The 18,531-nt window shown below is 34.2% G+C and overlaps 1 protein-coding gene across 7 annotated transcripts in view; it reads left to right on the forward strand.

Annotated features, from left to right (window-relative positions):
• The window catches only part of GSK3B (glycogen synthase kinase 3 beta), a 203,063-nt gene that overhangs the window by 156,640 nt on the left and 27,892 nt on the right, over positions 1-18,531 (forward strand). For 4 of the 7 annotated variants that reach the window (XM_070583829.1, XM_008514624.2, XM_070583830.1 and 1 more), the window contains exon 8: positions 8,622-8,717. In XM_070583829.1, the coding sequence (XP_070439930.1) occupies positions 8,622-8,717 (96 nt within the window). Of the gene's footprint in view, positions 1-8,621; positions 8,718-17,263; positions 17,303-18,531 lie in introns of all 7 variants that reach the window. The other 3 variants (XM_070583828.1, XM_008514623.2, XM_070583825.1) reach the window with 1 other exon arrangement.

Raw genomic sequence — 18,531 nt, forward strand, 5'->3', positions numbered from 1 at the left:
AAATTGCTGGTCGTATGATAAGTATATGTTAGCTTTATAAGAAATTGCCAAACTGTTTTCCAAAGCAGTTTTACTATTTTTCACTCCCATTGACAACGTTTGAGAGTTCCAGTGTTCTACATTCTCATCAACACGTGGTCTTAGAATTAGTCTTAAAATTACTTTTATTATTGGGAATTCATACCTCTTTATTTTGTTTAATTTCCTTGTCCTGAAGTCTACATTTTCTGTTATTAATGTAGGCACTCCATCTTTCTTAGTGTTTGCATGGTATATCTTTTTAACCTTTGTGTGTTTATATTTAAAGTTCATTTCTTACAGAGTGTATATGCTTAGGTCTTTTTTTTTCATCCAGTCTGACAATTTCTGCGTTTTAATTGGGGTGTTTAGAACCCAATTAAATTAATTACATTAATTTACATTGAATGTAATTATCAATATGGTTGGGTTTAAGTATTCCACCTTGATAGTTATTTTTTATTTTATTTTTTTCCTTTTTTATACTGCCACCTTATGGACATAATGAGGTGTTTTGTTTTGTTTTTTTTAAAGATTGGCACCTGAGCTAACAACTGTTGCCAATCGTTTTTTTTTCCCTCCTCCTTCTCCCCAAAGCCCACCAGTATATAGTTGTATATTCTAGTTGTTGAGTGCATCTGGTTGTGACATGTGGGACACCGCCTCAGCATGGCCTGATGAGTGGTACCATGTCTGCACCCAGGATCCCAACCAGCGAAACCCTGGACTGCCAAAGCGGAGCGCGCAAACTTAACCACTCAGCCATCGGGCTGACCCCTGTAATGATTATTTTTTATGTTCCCTGTTTACCTCCTTGCTGCATTTTTAAAGTTTGTTCTAGGATTGAAAATGGGCATCTTTACTTTATCACAGTCTACAAATAATAATACATCACGTCACATATAAAGTAAGAAGCTTATAACAGTGTATTTCCATTTCCCCTTCCTGTACTTTGTGTTATTGCTGTCATACATTTTACTTCCACAATACTTCCACAATAGTTTATTATTTTGCTTTAAACACTCAGTTTCTTCTACAGAAACTTAAAAGCAAGGGGGAAATGTCATACATTTAGCCACATATTTACCATTTTCAGTGGTTTTTATTCCTTTGTGTAGATAGGAATGTCCGTGTGAAAACCTTTTCTTTCATCTTGAAGTACTTACTTGTAGTGAAAATCTCCTGGTAACAAACTCTTAGTTTTTGTGTGCCTAACAATGTCTTTTGAAGGGTATTTTCTCTGGATATAGAATTTCTTGGTTTCCAGCTTTTTTTCTTTCATTCTATAGAAATGACTTTATTTTCTTCTGGCTTGCACTGTTTCTGATGAGAAGTCAGTTGTCATTCTTACTGTTGATAACCCTGTGTATAATCTGTCTTTTTGTTTGGGGAAAGATTTTCCCCTTAACAGTGGCTTTTATTGGTTGATTCTGACTTGGTGTAATATTTTTTTATATTTATGCTGCTTAGGGTTCATTGAGCTTTTTATTGAATTTTCATCAAATTTGGGAAAATTTTGGCCACTGTTTCTTCAAGTAGTTTTTCTGCATCTCTTCCCTCAACCCCTTCTCAGACTCCAATCACATGTACATGTTTTTCTAGCCTTCTTTACCTCCATGCTTCAGCTTTGATAGTTTATATTACTTTTTTTTTTTAAGGTCACTGATTGTTTTTCTTCTATAGTGTCTAACATGCTGTTAGACCTCCTGTGGAGTATTCATTTTTCATTTTATTTTTCAACTGTACAGTTAGTATTTGGTTCTTCTTTTGGTCTTCCATTTCACTCATTATAATAGCTGTTTTAAAGTCCTTATTTGCTCATTCTATCATCCCTGTCATTTCTGGATCTGAGTCTGTTGACTGATTTTTTTTTTCTCTTGTTTCTAGATCATATTTTCCTTCTTCTTTTAAAGAGTGTTTTGTTTGTCAGTTTTGTAGTTGTTTACATCTGGAGGGCAATTCTAGTTATCGGTTACTTTGTAATGACCAGAAGCAGAAGTCCATGATAATCTTTTTTATTTTTTTAAATACAAGCCTTTGCATGACATTCCAAATTTGTTGAACTAGTGATACAAAGTTACACGAAATTGTACTACTTTATATAAGACTTTTTATTTACATTTGACCACCTTAAAGTAGTTAATGGCTCCCTGTTAGATATGCACAGTATTTATACCTAAAGCAGTTCGATAACAATAATTTCTGCAACTTAAGCCTTGCAATTAAAAATTCTTGCAATTACAGTTCCTCATAATATTTACATCCACATTATTTGCCCACTATCTAACATTCCAATCAAAATTCTACAGATGTGAAACAGTTACTAACAGACAAAAATCCTTAAGCATGAGTAAGCATGGGATTTACAGTGAGAATCTACAGCAAAAGAAGCCTGAATGATTTATCAAAATTGCTGAATTATTAGAAGAATTTTTACAAAAATCTGTAAAATTAGTTTGAGATTTGTTAAACTTTTTCATCTTATTTAGCCTGTTAAGGTGTCTTTATTACTTCTTATGGTTCTTCTCTTGCCTAAGATCTATATTATCAGTTGAAGATATTCTTTTTATTAAATTGGATTACCACAGTATGGGTCAATTTTATTTAAATTGTGTTTTTTTAAATTGTCAAGAAATGTCTAAAAATGTCTTTAAAAACTTTTAATTATAGTCTTGTGATCTTATGAAATCTTTATATCCTGCACAACTCAAAAGGATTCAGGTTTCATTTCATGGTATAATCAATGAAGTTTAAGAAAGTGATTTTTTTTAAATTATGTTTAAAAAACTTTCCGCTGTTTCTGCCCTTAATATTGAGTAGACCTTTTTAGGGAGTCATCTCCGCATGCACTTGAATCCCATATCTACCACAGATAAACTGTAACTTTGAGAAATCAATTTACCTCAGTCAACCTTAGGTTTCTTTTAGGTATAAAAGGGGGTAATAGAGTATCTATAAAGTTTAAATGAGGAAAGAAAATTCGTGTACCTAGCAAAGAACTCTTACGTAGCTCTTTAATGGGTGCTCAATAACTACTTTTTCTTTCTCTCCTTTCCTTCCCTGATGTGCCTTTTGAAAGGAGAATTTATGTATGCTGTCTCCACTTACTCATTTCAGATGATTATGGTCTGCTTGTTCGTCTCATGACTGATCTCACCAAGGTCAGCTGCAGTGAATAGCTTTGGCCTTTATTTTACCAGGGCTCATTGTGTCATAAGATACCCACCTTTCTGTCCTTTAAATGTTCAGTTTTCTTGGCCTCCATGGTATCATTGTCTGTGGGACTTCCAATCTTTTGGACTTCTGTTGTAGCCTTCTTTTTAAATTTTCTTTTTTCCATATATTTGTGTCCTGTAGGTCCCCATCTTTAGCACTCTTCTCCTTCAAACTACTTTGCCTGTTGTGCACTGTTGCAGCCACCTAGCACCTGTACGTCAGGTACTACCAAAGCTGTTTTTCTAGCCTCAAGCTCTCTTCTAAATGATATACTTAATATCCACCACTGGTAGAGAACTCCTCCAGCTTCTTCTTGAATGCCTTAAATATTATTTTTTCTTCTAGCTCTATTCCTTCATGCTTAATAGCATCAATATTTTTCACAACTACCAAAATTTGCTTTCTAACCAAGTCCAATAAAAAGATTCTTTGGTGCCATCTCCTAGAATTGGTTTACCACTGATGAGATTTAAATTGTGTCCTAGATCTGCCTCTAATTAGTTCTGACCTCTAAAAAGTTGCTCCTTCTGGGTCTCAGTTTTTCTCATCTCTAAAAATGTTCAGACTAGATCAGAGCTGGACAGGTAGGGCCCAGGGATAAAATACTGCCTACTTTTGTAAATAAACTTTGGTTTATGGCTGCTTTTTGCTACAGTAGCAGAGTTGAGTAGTGACAGGCTCTGTGGCCCACAAAGCCTCAAGTATTTACTCTCTGGCCCTTTATAGAAAAAGTTTACTGACTCCTAGACTGGAGGATCTCCCATCTAGTTTCCATCTCTGTTAGCCAGCCTGGGGAGAACCTGGCTTTAAGTTAAAAAAATAATAAGAAAAAGAATAGAAAAATGATTATAGTAGTGCAATATCTGGCAAGAGAAATTAGACATAGAACATACTGTAATGTTAGAATCTGTTTCCCCATTTAATAGCGTTAGTGATTCAAGGTCACGTGGCTGTAACGAAGGAGTAAGGTCTCCATTGCCACTTTGTGCTGGCAGACTAATTTATTTGGTTAATTGCTTTTAAATAATTGATAGTGAATATATCAATGATTCCATTTAATACTTAATAATTAGGCTTCTTAAAAGTCACAAATATCCGTATTTTGAAGGTAAAGAACACAGTTAAACTCTGACCAACAGTTAGAAGTATAATTAAGAATCTTTTTTATGTCATCACTATTCATCCAAGCAGATTATTTCCCGTTGTGATAAAAGATTTTCCACATCCATGCACTGGTGTTTATTGAAGGAGGATTCTAGTATGCAAGAAATGCTTAGAATAAAAAGTGATAAATATTGAACCTTAGTTGATTATATGTATGCTGACCTGTACTAATGTCTGCAGCTGACTTTGAAATGCATCAAAAAATAAGGTGGATTGCTGTGTGGATAGAGGAGTGGAAATGTGTTGAACCAAATATAGTAAGTTGTTAATTATAGAATCTGGGTAGTTGGTATAAGGGGGAACCAGTTTTTCACTGTAAGAAAAAAAGTGCAGCTTTTCTATATGTTTGAAGTTTTTCATTATAAAATTTTGGGTAAATGATTAGATTTAAGTGGCTGTGAGACAGTGAATTTAGAGAGGAGGATATGGGAGTGGATACACACATACGTATACTATACCTTCTTGCTTTTGCATTAAATAAATTATTGAAAGTTTGTGTATTAAGCAAACCTCATGTATATGACATGTTTCTCAGCTGTTGTATATTTCACAGATTTACTTCCTTTGGGAATATTCTTAGATTATAGTAAAAAACATGCAAGAATTGTAACGGTCACTTCAGGGCGTGTCCTGCCTTTTCATTATATGGTTTGTAACTCTTGAATTCTCTTACGTAGGCTCTTTTGAAAAGTTAGCCAAATGGCTGATAAGTTCATGTGATCTCTGTCCATATGGTAAAAGGATGCATTTACTAATGGATGTCGTACAACTTTCATTCCTTTTGGCATTCTTCCCAACTTGTAGGGCGTTAGGATTATCTTGTGTTAACAAAGTACTGAATAAATAGAGGGGGGCTGCACAACAAATACTCACTTTTTAAGAGTGGACATTTCTTAAGTGTCATTTTGTTTATTGTGAAATATATATTGAAAAATATATAAAAATATGTTCAGTTTAAATCACAATAATAAAGTTAATATCAAAGTACCTACCACTCATATTAAGAATTAGAGGAACTACTTATGCCCCATCCTAGTCACAATAGCTCCTCTTACCTCCTCTCTGTTGAGCTAAACTATGCTTATTTTTCTAATGAGTAGTCCCATGCTTTTGATTTAGTTTTACGTGGTTTTAATATGTGAACTAAAATATAGTTTAGTGTTGCCTATTTTTAAACTTTATATAAGGCAATGAAACTATACGTGTTCATTGTTGAGTGAAAACTCACCACTGCATAACATTCATCCATAAGGTATGTGTATCTCTGGTTCGTTCATTTTCATTGCTAGTTAGTATACCATTGTATGACTATACCACAGTTTATTTATTACTTCTACTTTTGGATTTTTGCTTTTGCCTGCAATGTTTTATTATTATTAGCAATGTTACTTTAGATGTGTAGAGTTTCTCTAGGTTGTATATATCTTAAAATGGAATTAGTAAGTTGTGGGATCATTGAAGGTACACATTTTTAAATACTCATTTATTGATGTCATTGCAGTTGTTTTTCTTTAGTACTTAAAAGAATCCAACGGAGTTGCATTTGTGGGGCAGAATTACTGATAAGTTCACTCTCCCTTCTTTTTCGCTCCTTTCCCTCTTTCCCAGTATATGTACATACATACACAGACACACAGAGACACCCACACACCCTTCATCAAGGGTTCAATCTGGAATATAAGTGCTTGCTTTATTATTTAAAAATAAAAACTAAGTTAAAATTCCTTTTTAACCTTCATATTTTATGTATGAATAGTTCCTGACTTATAAAGTTCTGGTATTTACAGCTACAAAGGCAGAGATTTTCCTTCCCTATACTAGATACCTTGCTCTTCTCTGTAAAGCTGAAATTCTGCTACAAGAAGGAAGGCAGGTTGTGTAACTGGAGATATGTTTCCAGTGCTGTAAGAGTGAGCTTTCCCCCAGAACAATGTTTGAAATAAGAGTTAGAATGATGTGTTATAATTTAGATTATTTTTATGCATCTTTTTTCTTTTTGATAACATCAGGAGTTTGCTCAGAAATTATCTTATAGGCAATTAAATGTCAGTTTATGGTTAACTAGATTCCTTTTGACGTATATTGACAAATAATATGATGACTCTATAGGTCAGAATGTTATCACCTGTCTCACTCAAACTTTATGTATTCTAGTATTTAAATAATTTCTGCAAGTTTTTATTACAGGTGTAAATGACACACAATAAAATACATATTTAAAGTATACAGTTTGGTAAGTTTTGACATGTATACACCCATGAAACTATCTCTGTGAAATCAAGGTAATAAACATTTTCATCACTCCTAGTAATTTCCTAGTCCCTTTGTGTAATACTTCTCTCCAGCCCCTCTCAAGCGTGGATCTTCTTTCTGTCACTGTAGAAAGAAAATTTTCTAGAATTCCGTATGAATGAAATTATACAGTAGATACCCTTTTTGGTGTGACTTCTTCTACTCAGTGTAGTTGGTTTTAGATTCCTCCGTGTTGTTCTTTTTATTGTTGAGTAGTATTCTATTACATGGGTATACCATCATTTGTTTATTCATTCACCTGTTGTGGGTATTTGGGTTGTTCCCACTTTTCAGCACTTGTAAACTAGATGCTGTGCACATTTATGTGCAAGTCTTTGTATGGACATGGCTTTCATTTCTCTTGGATAAATACCTAGGAATGGGAATGATGGGTATCTGGTAAGTATATGTTTAACTTTTTAACAGGCTGTCAAAGTGTTTTCTAAGGTGCCATACCATTTTACATTTCCATCAGCAGTAGATGAGAGATTTAGTTGTTCTATATCCTCACCAAGACTGGTATATGTAGTCAGTCTTTAATTTAGCTTTCTTAGTAGGGGTGTAGGTGGTATCTTGTAGTTTTAGTTAGCATTTCCCTAATGATTAATGATGTTAAGCATCTTTTCATGTGCTTATTTACTATCTCTGTGTCGTCTTTGGTGAAGTGTCTGGTCATATCTGTTGTCCATTTCTATTAGGTTGTCTTCTTGTTTTTGAATTATGACTCCTCTATATTCTAGATACAAGTTCTTTGCAGAATATATGTTTTACAAATGTTTATTCTCAGTCTATGGCTTGCCCTTTTTTTTTTAAGAGTGTCTTTTGAAGACTAGAACTTTTAAAATTTTGAGTAAGTTCTGAAAGTTTTAATGAAGTCTAGAGAATTAGAACCAACAAAAAAAACCCTGAAATTCTTACTTTGCCCTGATTATTCACTGGTTGCCACCACAAGTCAAGTACTTAACATTACATTCTGCTCCTTCTGTGCAACTATCTTTGAATTGTAAATGGCTTAATGTTTTATTTGAACAGTCTTGTTTTATACTAGGCCCCTAGAGTTATAAAGATGAGTAATGTATGTCGTCTTTCTTCAAAGTGCTCATTTTTAGTATTTAATGTTTCTTCCTGTCGCCTGTCTTGTGCAGCCAGGTCCAGATACTTCCTTTGTCCAGTGCCTGCTACAGCTATAGATGCAATGAAGTTCTCAGTATATTTTTACCTTGTACTGTAGTTATGCTTTTTTCCACACACAAATGTCTTGTTCTTTGTATCCTCCATATATCATAGCATAGCTCCTTGTACACAGGGGATGCTCACTAAATGTTCAGTGATTGAATGGAATTATTGATGACCATATTTGAGTAAGAGTCTCCTGATTAATTAATTTATTGATAATAAAACCTCTGGCTATACTTTACTAAATGAATAAGAGATATTATTTCAGAGGCCATCATTGCAATAGATTGTTTTTCTAGATAGGACGAAGATACCTGATTTTTACTTGAGTGTTTTTGGGTGATCTTTTTGTACAACCCTGATTTAACATTATTATTATCATAAAAGTTTGTGTAGGGTAGTATAGCCTTGGATCTGTAGTCAGTTAAAAATTAAAGTCTTTCACAGTAAACTAACACACAGACAAAGAGAATAGTTTAGTGGTTACCAAAGAGGATGGGGGTTGAGAAGTGGGCACAAGGGGTTAAGCGGCACATTTATTTGGTGACTGACAATAATGTACAACTGAAATTCCACAGTGTTATAAGCTATTATGACCTCAATAAAATAAAGTAATTAAAGTCTTTCACAAAGTCTGCTCTGTTTATCAAGTTATGTATTTTGTAACTTTGGAATTCCTTTTAAAATCCATTGAAACATAGACTACATTTTAAGTGTATAGAGAAATATGTCAATAACTTACTTTCTTTATCTAGGTTCTGGGGACACCAACAAGGGAGCAAATTAGAGAAATGAACCCAAACTACACAGAATTCAAATTCCCTCAAATTAAGGCACATCCTTGGACTAAGGTGAGTCAAAAAGAGTTTTTTAAAAAGCACATTAACCAATAGTTAACTAAAGCTTGGGTTTCTCATTGTTCTTAACCTACACTATTTTGAGACTAGATGGCTGCCTGAGTACCAAGTACACAGCAGTTCTACGTGTAAAAATAATTGGGTAGTTGGACTTCAGTGTTCATTGACTATGTATGGTTTCGTCCCTATTGATTTCCTCTAGATAATTTCCAGCCTGGCTTTTTATTTGTAGGGTGAGGACAGTGTGCCTATATTATTAAAATATAGAATTTCATTAGGAATAGGATCTTATATGTAAGTTTTTTGGCTACTTAAAATTCGGAAATTAATTACTTTACATAGAGGTGCTTATTAGTTCAACATCATATTGCGTATGAAAACATACATTTCATATATTTTCTTTATTCTTTTTTAAACTATTAATATGTAGACCTTATCATAGATGATATTGTATGTTTTTCATCTCTTGTTTACTTTGCTATTGGTGTTTTGGAAGCAGGAATAAAAAGCAGATTTGATCTTGCTAGGTTGATATGTTATGTTGAAAGCAATTGATATGTTAACAGGATGCCACTAGCCATTAGAAAAGCTTAACCTCCACATTAGATGGAACCAATTCTAAGAGCGTAAGTCCTAATTTACTGGAAGACTTTTTTTTTCTTTGATACTAATTGAAATGAATTTATTAAAAAGTTTTTTCATCTCAGTTTGATTTGTGAGATGAGGTGTGCAGAGGGAAAAAAATCTCAATAGGATTTATAAACTAGAGTGAATCTCTAGCTTCCTCATTTTATAGCTTCAGAAACTGGCCAAAGATACCAAGTGACTTAAACAAGATTACATAGGTGTCTGTGACAAGGCCAGGATTAAACTTTTGTGTGTGTGTGTGTTTAATGCCACATCTTTTAAGTTTCTAATTATGTGCCATGCACACCCCTCCCCCATTTACTTATATTTCATTTTATATTTTTGTGGCTTAAAAATATTCAACATTTTGATATGTATTTCAAGCAAAAGCTCTCTGTATTTAAAAGTGTACATATAACAGTTTGTTTTGAACATTGGTAAGTTCATTTAATTGGTTATAGATCTTTTATAATAAGAGATGAAGTAATTTAGGGCTATAGGTGAAATAGCTGACATTCCCAGATTTAAAGTACGTGTTTTTCTGTCTCTAAATTGTGTTATGATTCTAGTTACTTTCCTTCAGGTTCTCATAATCTCATTACCTCTCTTCACTTCAGAAAATCCTCGTTACTAATTATTTATTTATTATTTAGAATCAAAGACAGTAGTATAGAAGATATTTAGGGTCTCTCACCTGGCTCTAACTCAGAGAATCCTAAGTGGCCTATTTGGATTTAGAGTTTGAATCCAGTAAAATTATTCTAAGTTAATGTGTTTATTATAAGTGATTTGTAGTGTACTGTGATTTCACTCACGTTAAAGAAAAACAAAAAAAGAATTCTGTATTGAATAATACAGAGAAATATTCCAAAATGCTAACAGTGGTTTGGGTAAGAAGAGTGTAGGTGATTTTATTTTCTTTGTTCTGCATTTCCATATTTTCTTTAATAAGCATGTTATTTTTATGGAGAAAGAAAAATAAAGCTCTTTTTGGTATAATCTAAGTATTCATCATGTGTAACCCTTAATAGAGAGTTTCTGACCAATATAATGCTGAAATTGAGGTCGTGAAATCAACAGATCCTGTGTTTTTTGGTTTTTTTTAAATCAAGACTGCCACCAATATTAGTGTCATATTCTGCGTTTTTTCCGTGGTTTATATCTCTTCAATTTAGCTATTAGCCAGAATGGAATGTGAGGAATGATTGGTTATAATTAAAATGTGGCCAACAGATTTGTGTTCAATTTATATGTTATACATCTTCCTTTGCCCTTGTGGCTTCCTGATGTTTCTATGTCTTACACTAATGCATTTCAAACTTGAATAATCTATATAAAGCCATTTTATTCGTTTATTTAGGTTTCCATTCCTGTACCACGTGCAGAATAACGACTCAATTCTCCCACCTATTTTGTCTGTTCAGACTACTGTGAACTCTTCATTTATATAGTGTGCCTTAATTTGGTTTTCACTTAGTACAAATGCATTTATTATGTATTTAACTTATGTTAATTTCTCATTAGTGCATACAACTAGATTAGTGTTATTGTGGTTGTAAACGCAACACCAAATTCAGGCACAGAAATTTCATGGCACTACTCTGTCATCTAGATGAATCTAGATGATACAGAATATGTTTATATTGATTTTTAAAAATAGGTTATTATCAAAATGAGAATACAAAATTTTAAATTTCTAGAGGGAACTCAGTCCCCTCACCCCTGTATTATGATAGTGGACACCCACTTGAGAAATGCTCCCTTATGCTAGGCAGCCAATGGAGTGATTTTTTAAAAACATGCATAATGTTGTTCTCTAAAGAGGAGAGTTTCTTGCCTTTGGAGGGCAGGTAAACAGGAGTCTGGAAACAAAAGCTGTTTTGTCTTCATTGCTATTTTGTGTTAGACCCACTTTAGCCTCGTTTCCTGATGCTGTGGGCATGTGAACCCTGATTTTCTGTGCTGCAGTGTGGTACAGCTATATATACATATACATATATATATGTATGTATGTGTGTATATATATATATATGGGAGCTGGTGTTCTCAAAAAAGTAGACAGACATAAATATTAAGGGAGAAAATATCTTCTGTGGAAACATTGAGGTGAGAGGATGCACATGTGTAGGAAAGATAGCAAACAAAAGAACAAAACAATGAGATGATCCCATTGTGGTATATAGCAGGAATCTTGAGAATTTAGAAATCCACTAAGTTGTCCTTAGACTATTGCTTAACAGCCAAAGCAACATAATTCATTTAAGTAGGAAGGGAAATAGGCGCCGTTTTGAAACAGGGGTCATTATTGGGAGTGGGGAGGATAAAGACCTCTGCACTGGTGTACACTGTACACTTCAAAGAATAAAAGCCAGATGGTAAGCAAAAGTAAGTGATGCAAAAGTAGATTGAGAATTAAATAGAGACGGAGATGGGTTGGAAGAAGAGAGGAGGCTTAAATTCTGCATTTAGTACATGGAGGTGTGGTTAAATGACAGTCTGTTAGGTATGAAGTGAAGTTCTGATTTAAGCCCTGCTCCTACTCACTGTGCCTCAAGTTTTTTCTTTTATAAGATGGCAATTAGTTGTTGTGTCTCTAATCCAGATTCTCTTGAAAATGTGGTTAAAATATGCATATAAAGGATTATTTTATTTTAGTTCTGAATAAATGTAAAGATTCTACCTCCAGTATAGTTTTGTGATTTGTCCTATCTCCACTGCCCTGATTTTAGTTTACGCCATCATTATATCGTAGAATTGTTAAAACAACCTTCTCCCTTCTGGCCGATTCCCCTCCTTCTGTTTCATATCCTCATTGCTGTCAAAGTTAACTTTCTTAAAAGCTCACGTGATACTGTCACTCCTACTTAAAAGTATCTGATTTCTCATTGCCTTTAGGAAAATTTGGTATAATATATACATAATGACATGGGTGATCATATGCCCCAATTTATGCTTGTCCAATGTAAGTATTAATTGCATGCCCCATCACTCTCAGCAGTGTTCCAGTTTGGATGACAGATTCTGCGGTCACTCGGTTCCTAATCATTTATACCTTTCCTTTCCAGAAAAGCAAGAGATTTAGTTCTTGTCCTTCTCCTGGCCTTCCCTGAGGCATCTCATCAGTTGAACTCAGTCTCTTTCCCAGGTTCTCCACCTCCTCCACCCAGTTGGGCAAAGAATTTAAAAGCCTAGTCTGTAGTTAGGGTAGATTATGGATTTCTAATAAGGTTATGTTGTAATAGATGTATGAGTTTTTTTCCCCATTTTGAGTAACTGATTCTGCTAAACTTTTGTTTAAAGTTCCTTAAGACAAGTATTCCCCCTTTATCCTGGTAGTAAATAATCGTAGGAGGTCAGTTACTTAACACAGATGTTTGTGTATTCTTTCAGAGTAATGAAATTCATAAGTGATATATCTGGTCAGCAGAAGGATTAGAATCCCAAAGGCCCTGATCTCTTTCGTTGGATTAGGGCTGTTTAATATGTTAGCTACATAGGTGAATGTTGTCTTGCTTAGAGCTGGCTTCAAAGGGGCCGTGCAGTCATGCTGAATTTTTTGATCGAACAAAATGTTCTCCTGACTGTTCTTAGAGAAGCCACATTGTTTCTACCTCTTGCCAGTGTCTCTTTTTCACTTAGAATGTTTTTCTTCTCTACTTACCAAGTCTTAACCTTTTCTGGAGACCTCAGATCTCACTTCTCCCATGAAATATTTTCTAATTATCCCAGCTCTCCGTGATTCTTCCCACCTCATAACTCCTGTAGTATCTACCAGGTCATGCCATATGTATTACAGCAGTTCCTAATTTCTCTTGTGTAATGGTAATCGTGAAATGGGTATTAATTACTTCACAATGTTTCTTGCTCAGTTTTTGGCATGCGTGATAGGTTTACATAATAGTTAAGTATCTGTAGGATATGTAGGACCATAGATCATTGGTTAAGTATTCCAGAAAGCATTCTCCACAAAAATCAGTCCTTACATACCTGATTTCTTAGAACACTGTCCACATTCTTCAAAATAAATGAATACTAGTATTTCCAGAAAATTGAATTCTGAGATCGTTTCAGCTATCAAAGGAATCAAACTAGACTGAACAAGTTATTATTTTTATTATTCTCTTTACTTAAAGCTAAAGAAAAATACCCCTCTATACTTGTTTTTTTAAGACTTTCTTCATAATCTTACATTTTTTTCTGAGCCTTTCAATACAAGATTTTCACTTGATAAACTTACCTGTTCTAACTATAGTTTAACACATTACCAAAAATGCCTTCAGTGGGGCCTAGAGAGCACAAAAACAAAGATTGCTGTCAAACTTCTTTTTATGCAAGTCCACTCAATTTATGTTTTCTGGTCTCTCTGCTTTACTCATTTTACTCACGTGTGTTCCAGAAAGCATAAAACCGTGCTGGAAATTTCTCTTGGTTCCTAAAATTGCCAGTTGTCTGTTTTGTTATTTTGCTTAGGTGAATCAGTTTCTGTATTATTACTAAACCCTCTCTGCCCTGAGCATTATACTAATCCGTTATCACTTGTCTCATAAATGCACTATGTTCTCTGCTGAATTTTCTACATTTTTTCTGAATTTCTCTGTATCTTTGTTGGTGCTAGAATAGTCACTTCTTTTCTAACATCTTTCTTGTTGTGTGAGTGGACTTCCTCACTTTTCTGTTTATACTGGCTATACTCCCATTTCTTTGCTGGAAACTATACACCTTGAAATCCACCTACTAGGTTGGCTAATCCATATGTGAGAGTAATAATATGAAAAAGAATACTACGACATAAGATTCAAGATCGCTTGTGGGCAGTAGAGGATAGGCTTGGGAGTGGATTGAAAAAGAAGGCAAAAATCTATTTTAAATTTATCGTATGTTCTTTAAAACCCATATCTCCTATGTAACTGGTGCTGTGCTGAATGCCATAAAGGATGCAAAAGAAATAAAATATATAGTCCTTGTCCTTGAAAAGCTTACAGGTGATGTAACTGCCTCAGCTGAAGCAAGTATTGAATAATATAAGATAAAATGTAACCATATACTTGATGGTGTGCTATACGTGTTCAAAGGTGTTTCACAGGCTCTTAAGTATTATGAGACAGATCTCCAGTGAGAGTGGTGGAGGGAAAAAGGAAGCCTCCTTAAAGGTTGATAGAAGGGGGAGGAGGGACTGTTGAAGGAGGATTTGGATTTGCTTAAGTGTGGATGAAGTTAGGGATTGTTGTAGCCTAGGGGACTGACTGTCCCTTAAGATGAGGCGGTGTGGATGAAAAGGAAATATTCCAGTATTCTTAAGAAGGTCATCCTTACTACAGTACTTATTTTATGAACAACGAGAGATTAAATTGGATAAGTGGACATTTGGTAAATCGCACTTTTGTGTAGCCTATAGTACTATTTTATCCGTGAATGATGTTAGAGCGAAAAATTATACTGTGTAGTTAAATGCTGATATCAACACATTTATTTCTTATATATAGCAGAGCTCAGGAAAACTTAATAAGCCTTTTAATTAATAGCTGAAATTTATTGAATCCTAGCTCTGTCTTGGCTAAGGAAGGGATGTTTGTGTTTCTTAGGAATTAGGTACTACATATGAGCACTTAAGTAGACTTAGATCTTTTCTTAGTTAATTAACTTGGCTAATTAACATAATTAACTAGTGAACAAATCCATAGCACTGTCTCACTTTTAATCTTGTATTTAGGTTTACAAATTTCAAATAATTTTAGGTGATTAATAGATTACTTGAGAGCCAATCTTGGGGTTGCTCTTTAGGTGTGTTCATGGTTTATTGGTTTTTAACATTGAGTGCTTGTCTGTTTTGTGCATAACCAAAGAACAGTGTCTGTGTTGTACATTTATCACAATGAAAACTAGGGAGGAGTAGCTGTTCAGAACAGGCACAGCACTTGTTCTGTGTTCTCCGTAGATTAATTATCATTGCCCATAGGCATTTTTACATTGCTCTGGTTGGCTGTTTAATACAGTAGAATTATTGAGAGCTGATGCTATGAGAATCGACCATAGGCCTTGGTATGGTATATATGAATGGTTATTTTAAAGGGCTTAAGATTCAGTCATACGACAGTTAGCTCCAGGTTGAAATTTGATATTTGATAGCAAAAGTCTATTCTAGGACATATAAGGGGAAAATTATGTCTCTCATTTTTGAGTTATCCAAATGCAAATTTATTTTGAATAATTCTTCATTTAAGGACTCATTTGCATTTGTTCAATACCACTGAGACTTTCATTTTGAAAAAAATGAATTTTTTCTGTTAGTTTCTTCTATGGACTGGTATTTGTGATGAGAGTTCATTTGTCTCAATTTAAGAAAATGAGTTGCTGCACAGGTGAGGTAGTATTTGAATCACTTAAAAGTTCATGTCAGTGTTTTGGTTCTTTTCAATTTTTTCTTTCTCTTTTCTTTCTTTCGTTTATTTTTTGCTTTGTTTTGTTTTATTTACTTTTGTTTTTAGTTTTTATAAGGGGGCGTTTTGGGCTCTTCATGGCCTTGCTGACCTACTTGGCTGGCCATATTTAGTCTGCGCACTAATTGTTAGTTGGCCCACTTGAGTCTTACTTTGTGCTCTCAGTTTTTTTAGTCTGGTTTTCTATTTTTGTCCACCTGGTTGTGTTTTATTTAGTTCATGAGAGATTTTTATTCTATTGGGCCGGAGTTTAATCCGTGTACTAAATTTTAGTCTGCAGACTAAAAGTAATCCGCGGATTATTTATGTTTGCAAAATATTTAATTCCCCCACTGGAAACTATCCTAAAAGAATGTTAAATTCTCTTAGAATAGCCGAGGGAATTCACAGCTACGGGTGAGTTCTGCCGTTTTTTGTTCTCAATACCTAGACATAATAGACCCTACATACCTCCCTTGCATATTTGGCTCCGTTGTGCCTAGGTGTTGGTGTACATTACTATGCATGTCACCTATAACTGTGACTGTCCCTTAGTTGTATTGTTTATTGTATATATTTTTGTTTAGCTTTTGGTGGGTGAATTGGGCATATTTGCAGATGGAACTGTGTTGAATTTGTAGTGCTCAAAGATGTAGGATTTTTTCAATGAGTTTTTCCAAAAAAGGAAAGAATGTTCTATATTTATTTTTTCTAAGTAATGGGTGCAAGGGTATGAGGGGCACAGCCCACTGTAGAAGAAGTAAGTTTATACCCTCACTCCTGAGGCGATATGTCAATTTCCTGAAGAGTCCTAAGATAATGAGAACACCAGCAAATATCTTTTAGCAGGGAAGTCAATCCAAAATGCAGAATAATCCGCGGTGGCCTGATCCTTCTTAGCTCACACAAATTGAAAATATCTGGCTTGAAATCTATAGTAATATTAATTAAATATATTTATTACTTTGCTCTCATCACTAATAATTTAGCAAAAAAAATGTTTATACTGTGTAACTGGAATGCATTAATAGAGAAAAATTAGTATAATGGGTACTCATATCTTAAAAGCAGGCTCATCTGCCCCCTCCCAGCCATGTCAATGGATGGTGAATCCGGGTCTTAGAAGACCAAACACTTTACTTTGGGAACTTTACTTATAGATTTCATTTTGATTTTAACTTTTTTTGGTTTTGTATTTTTTTAATAAACGCACTGGCATTGGAACATAATAAACTAAAATAAAAATGTTTCTTTACTGTGCCTCACCATTGCGCAATCAAAAATTTTTTTGCATACACTGTGGTGAAATAATTTTTAAAACTTGGACTTGCTACTGTGGAGACTGATGTTTAAAGTTTATAACTGTATAAACATTTTCTATGTCCCCCCCCACACCATGGATTTCTTATAACATTGGATATATTTTTCCTTGCTGGACTATTCTCTTTTGGATTGACTTCCCCTGTTTGGATTATTTCACTGCATTATCATCTTTAGGATTCGTCAGGAACAGGACATTTCACCTCAGGAGTGCGGGTATGTACTTAATTTTTTTTTCCGAAAATTTCAGGGCAAGTCTATAAAACTAGGGGTAAAACCTTTTTTGAAAGACTGAATAGTTATTCATTCTTGAAATGTAATAGTAAAAACGATGTAGGTCACTATAATTTCTTTTTTCATTCACTGTATGATATAGGTTTGGCTTATGGTATATTTAGATTGTCAGTCTCCTGAGTGATTTATTGACTTCTAGACTGAAGTTTAGGAATTGTGGTGTTTGAAAATATTTTTACAAGAATAAATAATGACAAAGATCCACAGAACCAAAAGTTCTGTGTTAGGCAATTTAAATGAGTAGGCAATGAAATGGCAGCAGAAACTTCTTTATTAAAAGCCAAATTTCAGTAGTTATTGGTTTCCTTTTCTTTAGACACAAGGATATTTCAGAAGAGCTGTTTTCTAGTTTGGCCTGTAATTTTTGGAAGTTGCATGCTACCATACCCTGTATTATGCTCAGAAATCTGAACTTTGGGAGACACTGAGTTTTGACCCCACATAATTTTCCACTTAGCCTTCATCCACAGAGTACTGAACCAAGGCTTTTCTCATCAGGAAACTCTGATAGCGTTTAAAGTAATAATGGATACTTTTCTCAAAGGCAGGTTAAGACTTGATTTTAGCGTAGGCTCTTGGAATGAGTTCTTTTCTCTATTGTTTTTAACTCTTTGGTTCCATGAGTTAGGATTCCCTGGCAAAATAATCTAATGTGTTTTAGTACCCACATGGATGGTCACTTGTAGCCAGTAAGATACCAAAAAGATGTGGATGACTTTCTTTTTTAAACAATCAAAAATAAGCTTACAATGCTAGTCTATTAGTAACTTTAACACAAAATCCTCATTGATATAACATGAAATTTTTTCATTTAAAATACCCTCACTGTCCAGCTACCCTACATTTGAATGTTAGCAGGAGATAATTATTTCTGCTTTTGGTGGTACTTTTAATTCTGCTTATGTGCTCCCATATTGGTGCAGAAGCACTTTTGATTAGACTGGCTAGCAAAATAAATCCATATGCTGTCAGATAAATGCAGACTTCCCTCAGAGATAAAATATGTCAGTACTGCTTAATATTTTTATGAAAAATTTTCTGATTTTGCCCACTCACTATTTTCTTTTACCTTCTGAGTTTATTATGGACCTGGCAGGGGAGCAGGAGAGGGGAAAATGACCAAGAACAGTAGAAGATCTAAACATTTCAAA

This window comes from Equus przewalskii, chromosome 18 (genome assembly GCF_037783145.1).
Source record: "Equus przewalskii isolate Varuska chromosome 18, EquPr2, whole genome shotgun sequence".
NCBI classification, from domain to species: Eukaryota; Metazoa; Chordata; class Mammalia; order Perissodactyla; family Equidae; genus Equus; species Equus przewalskii.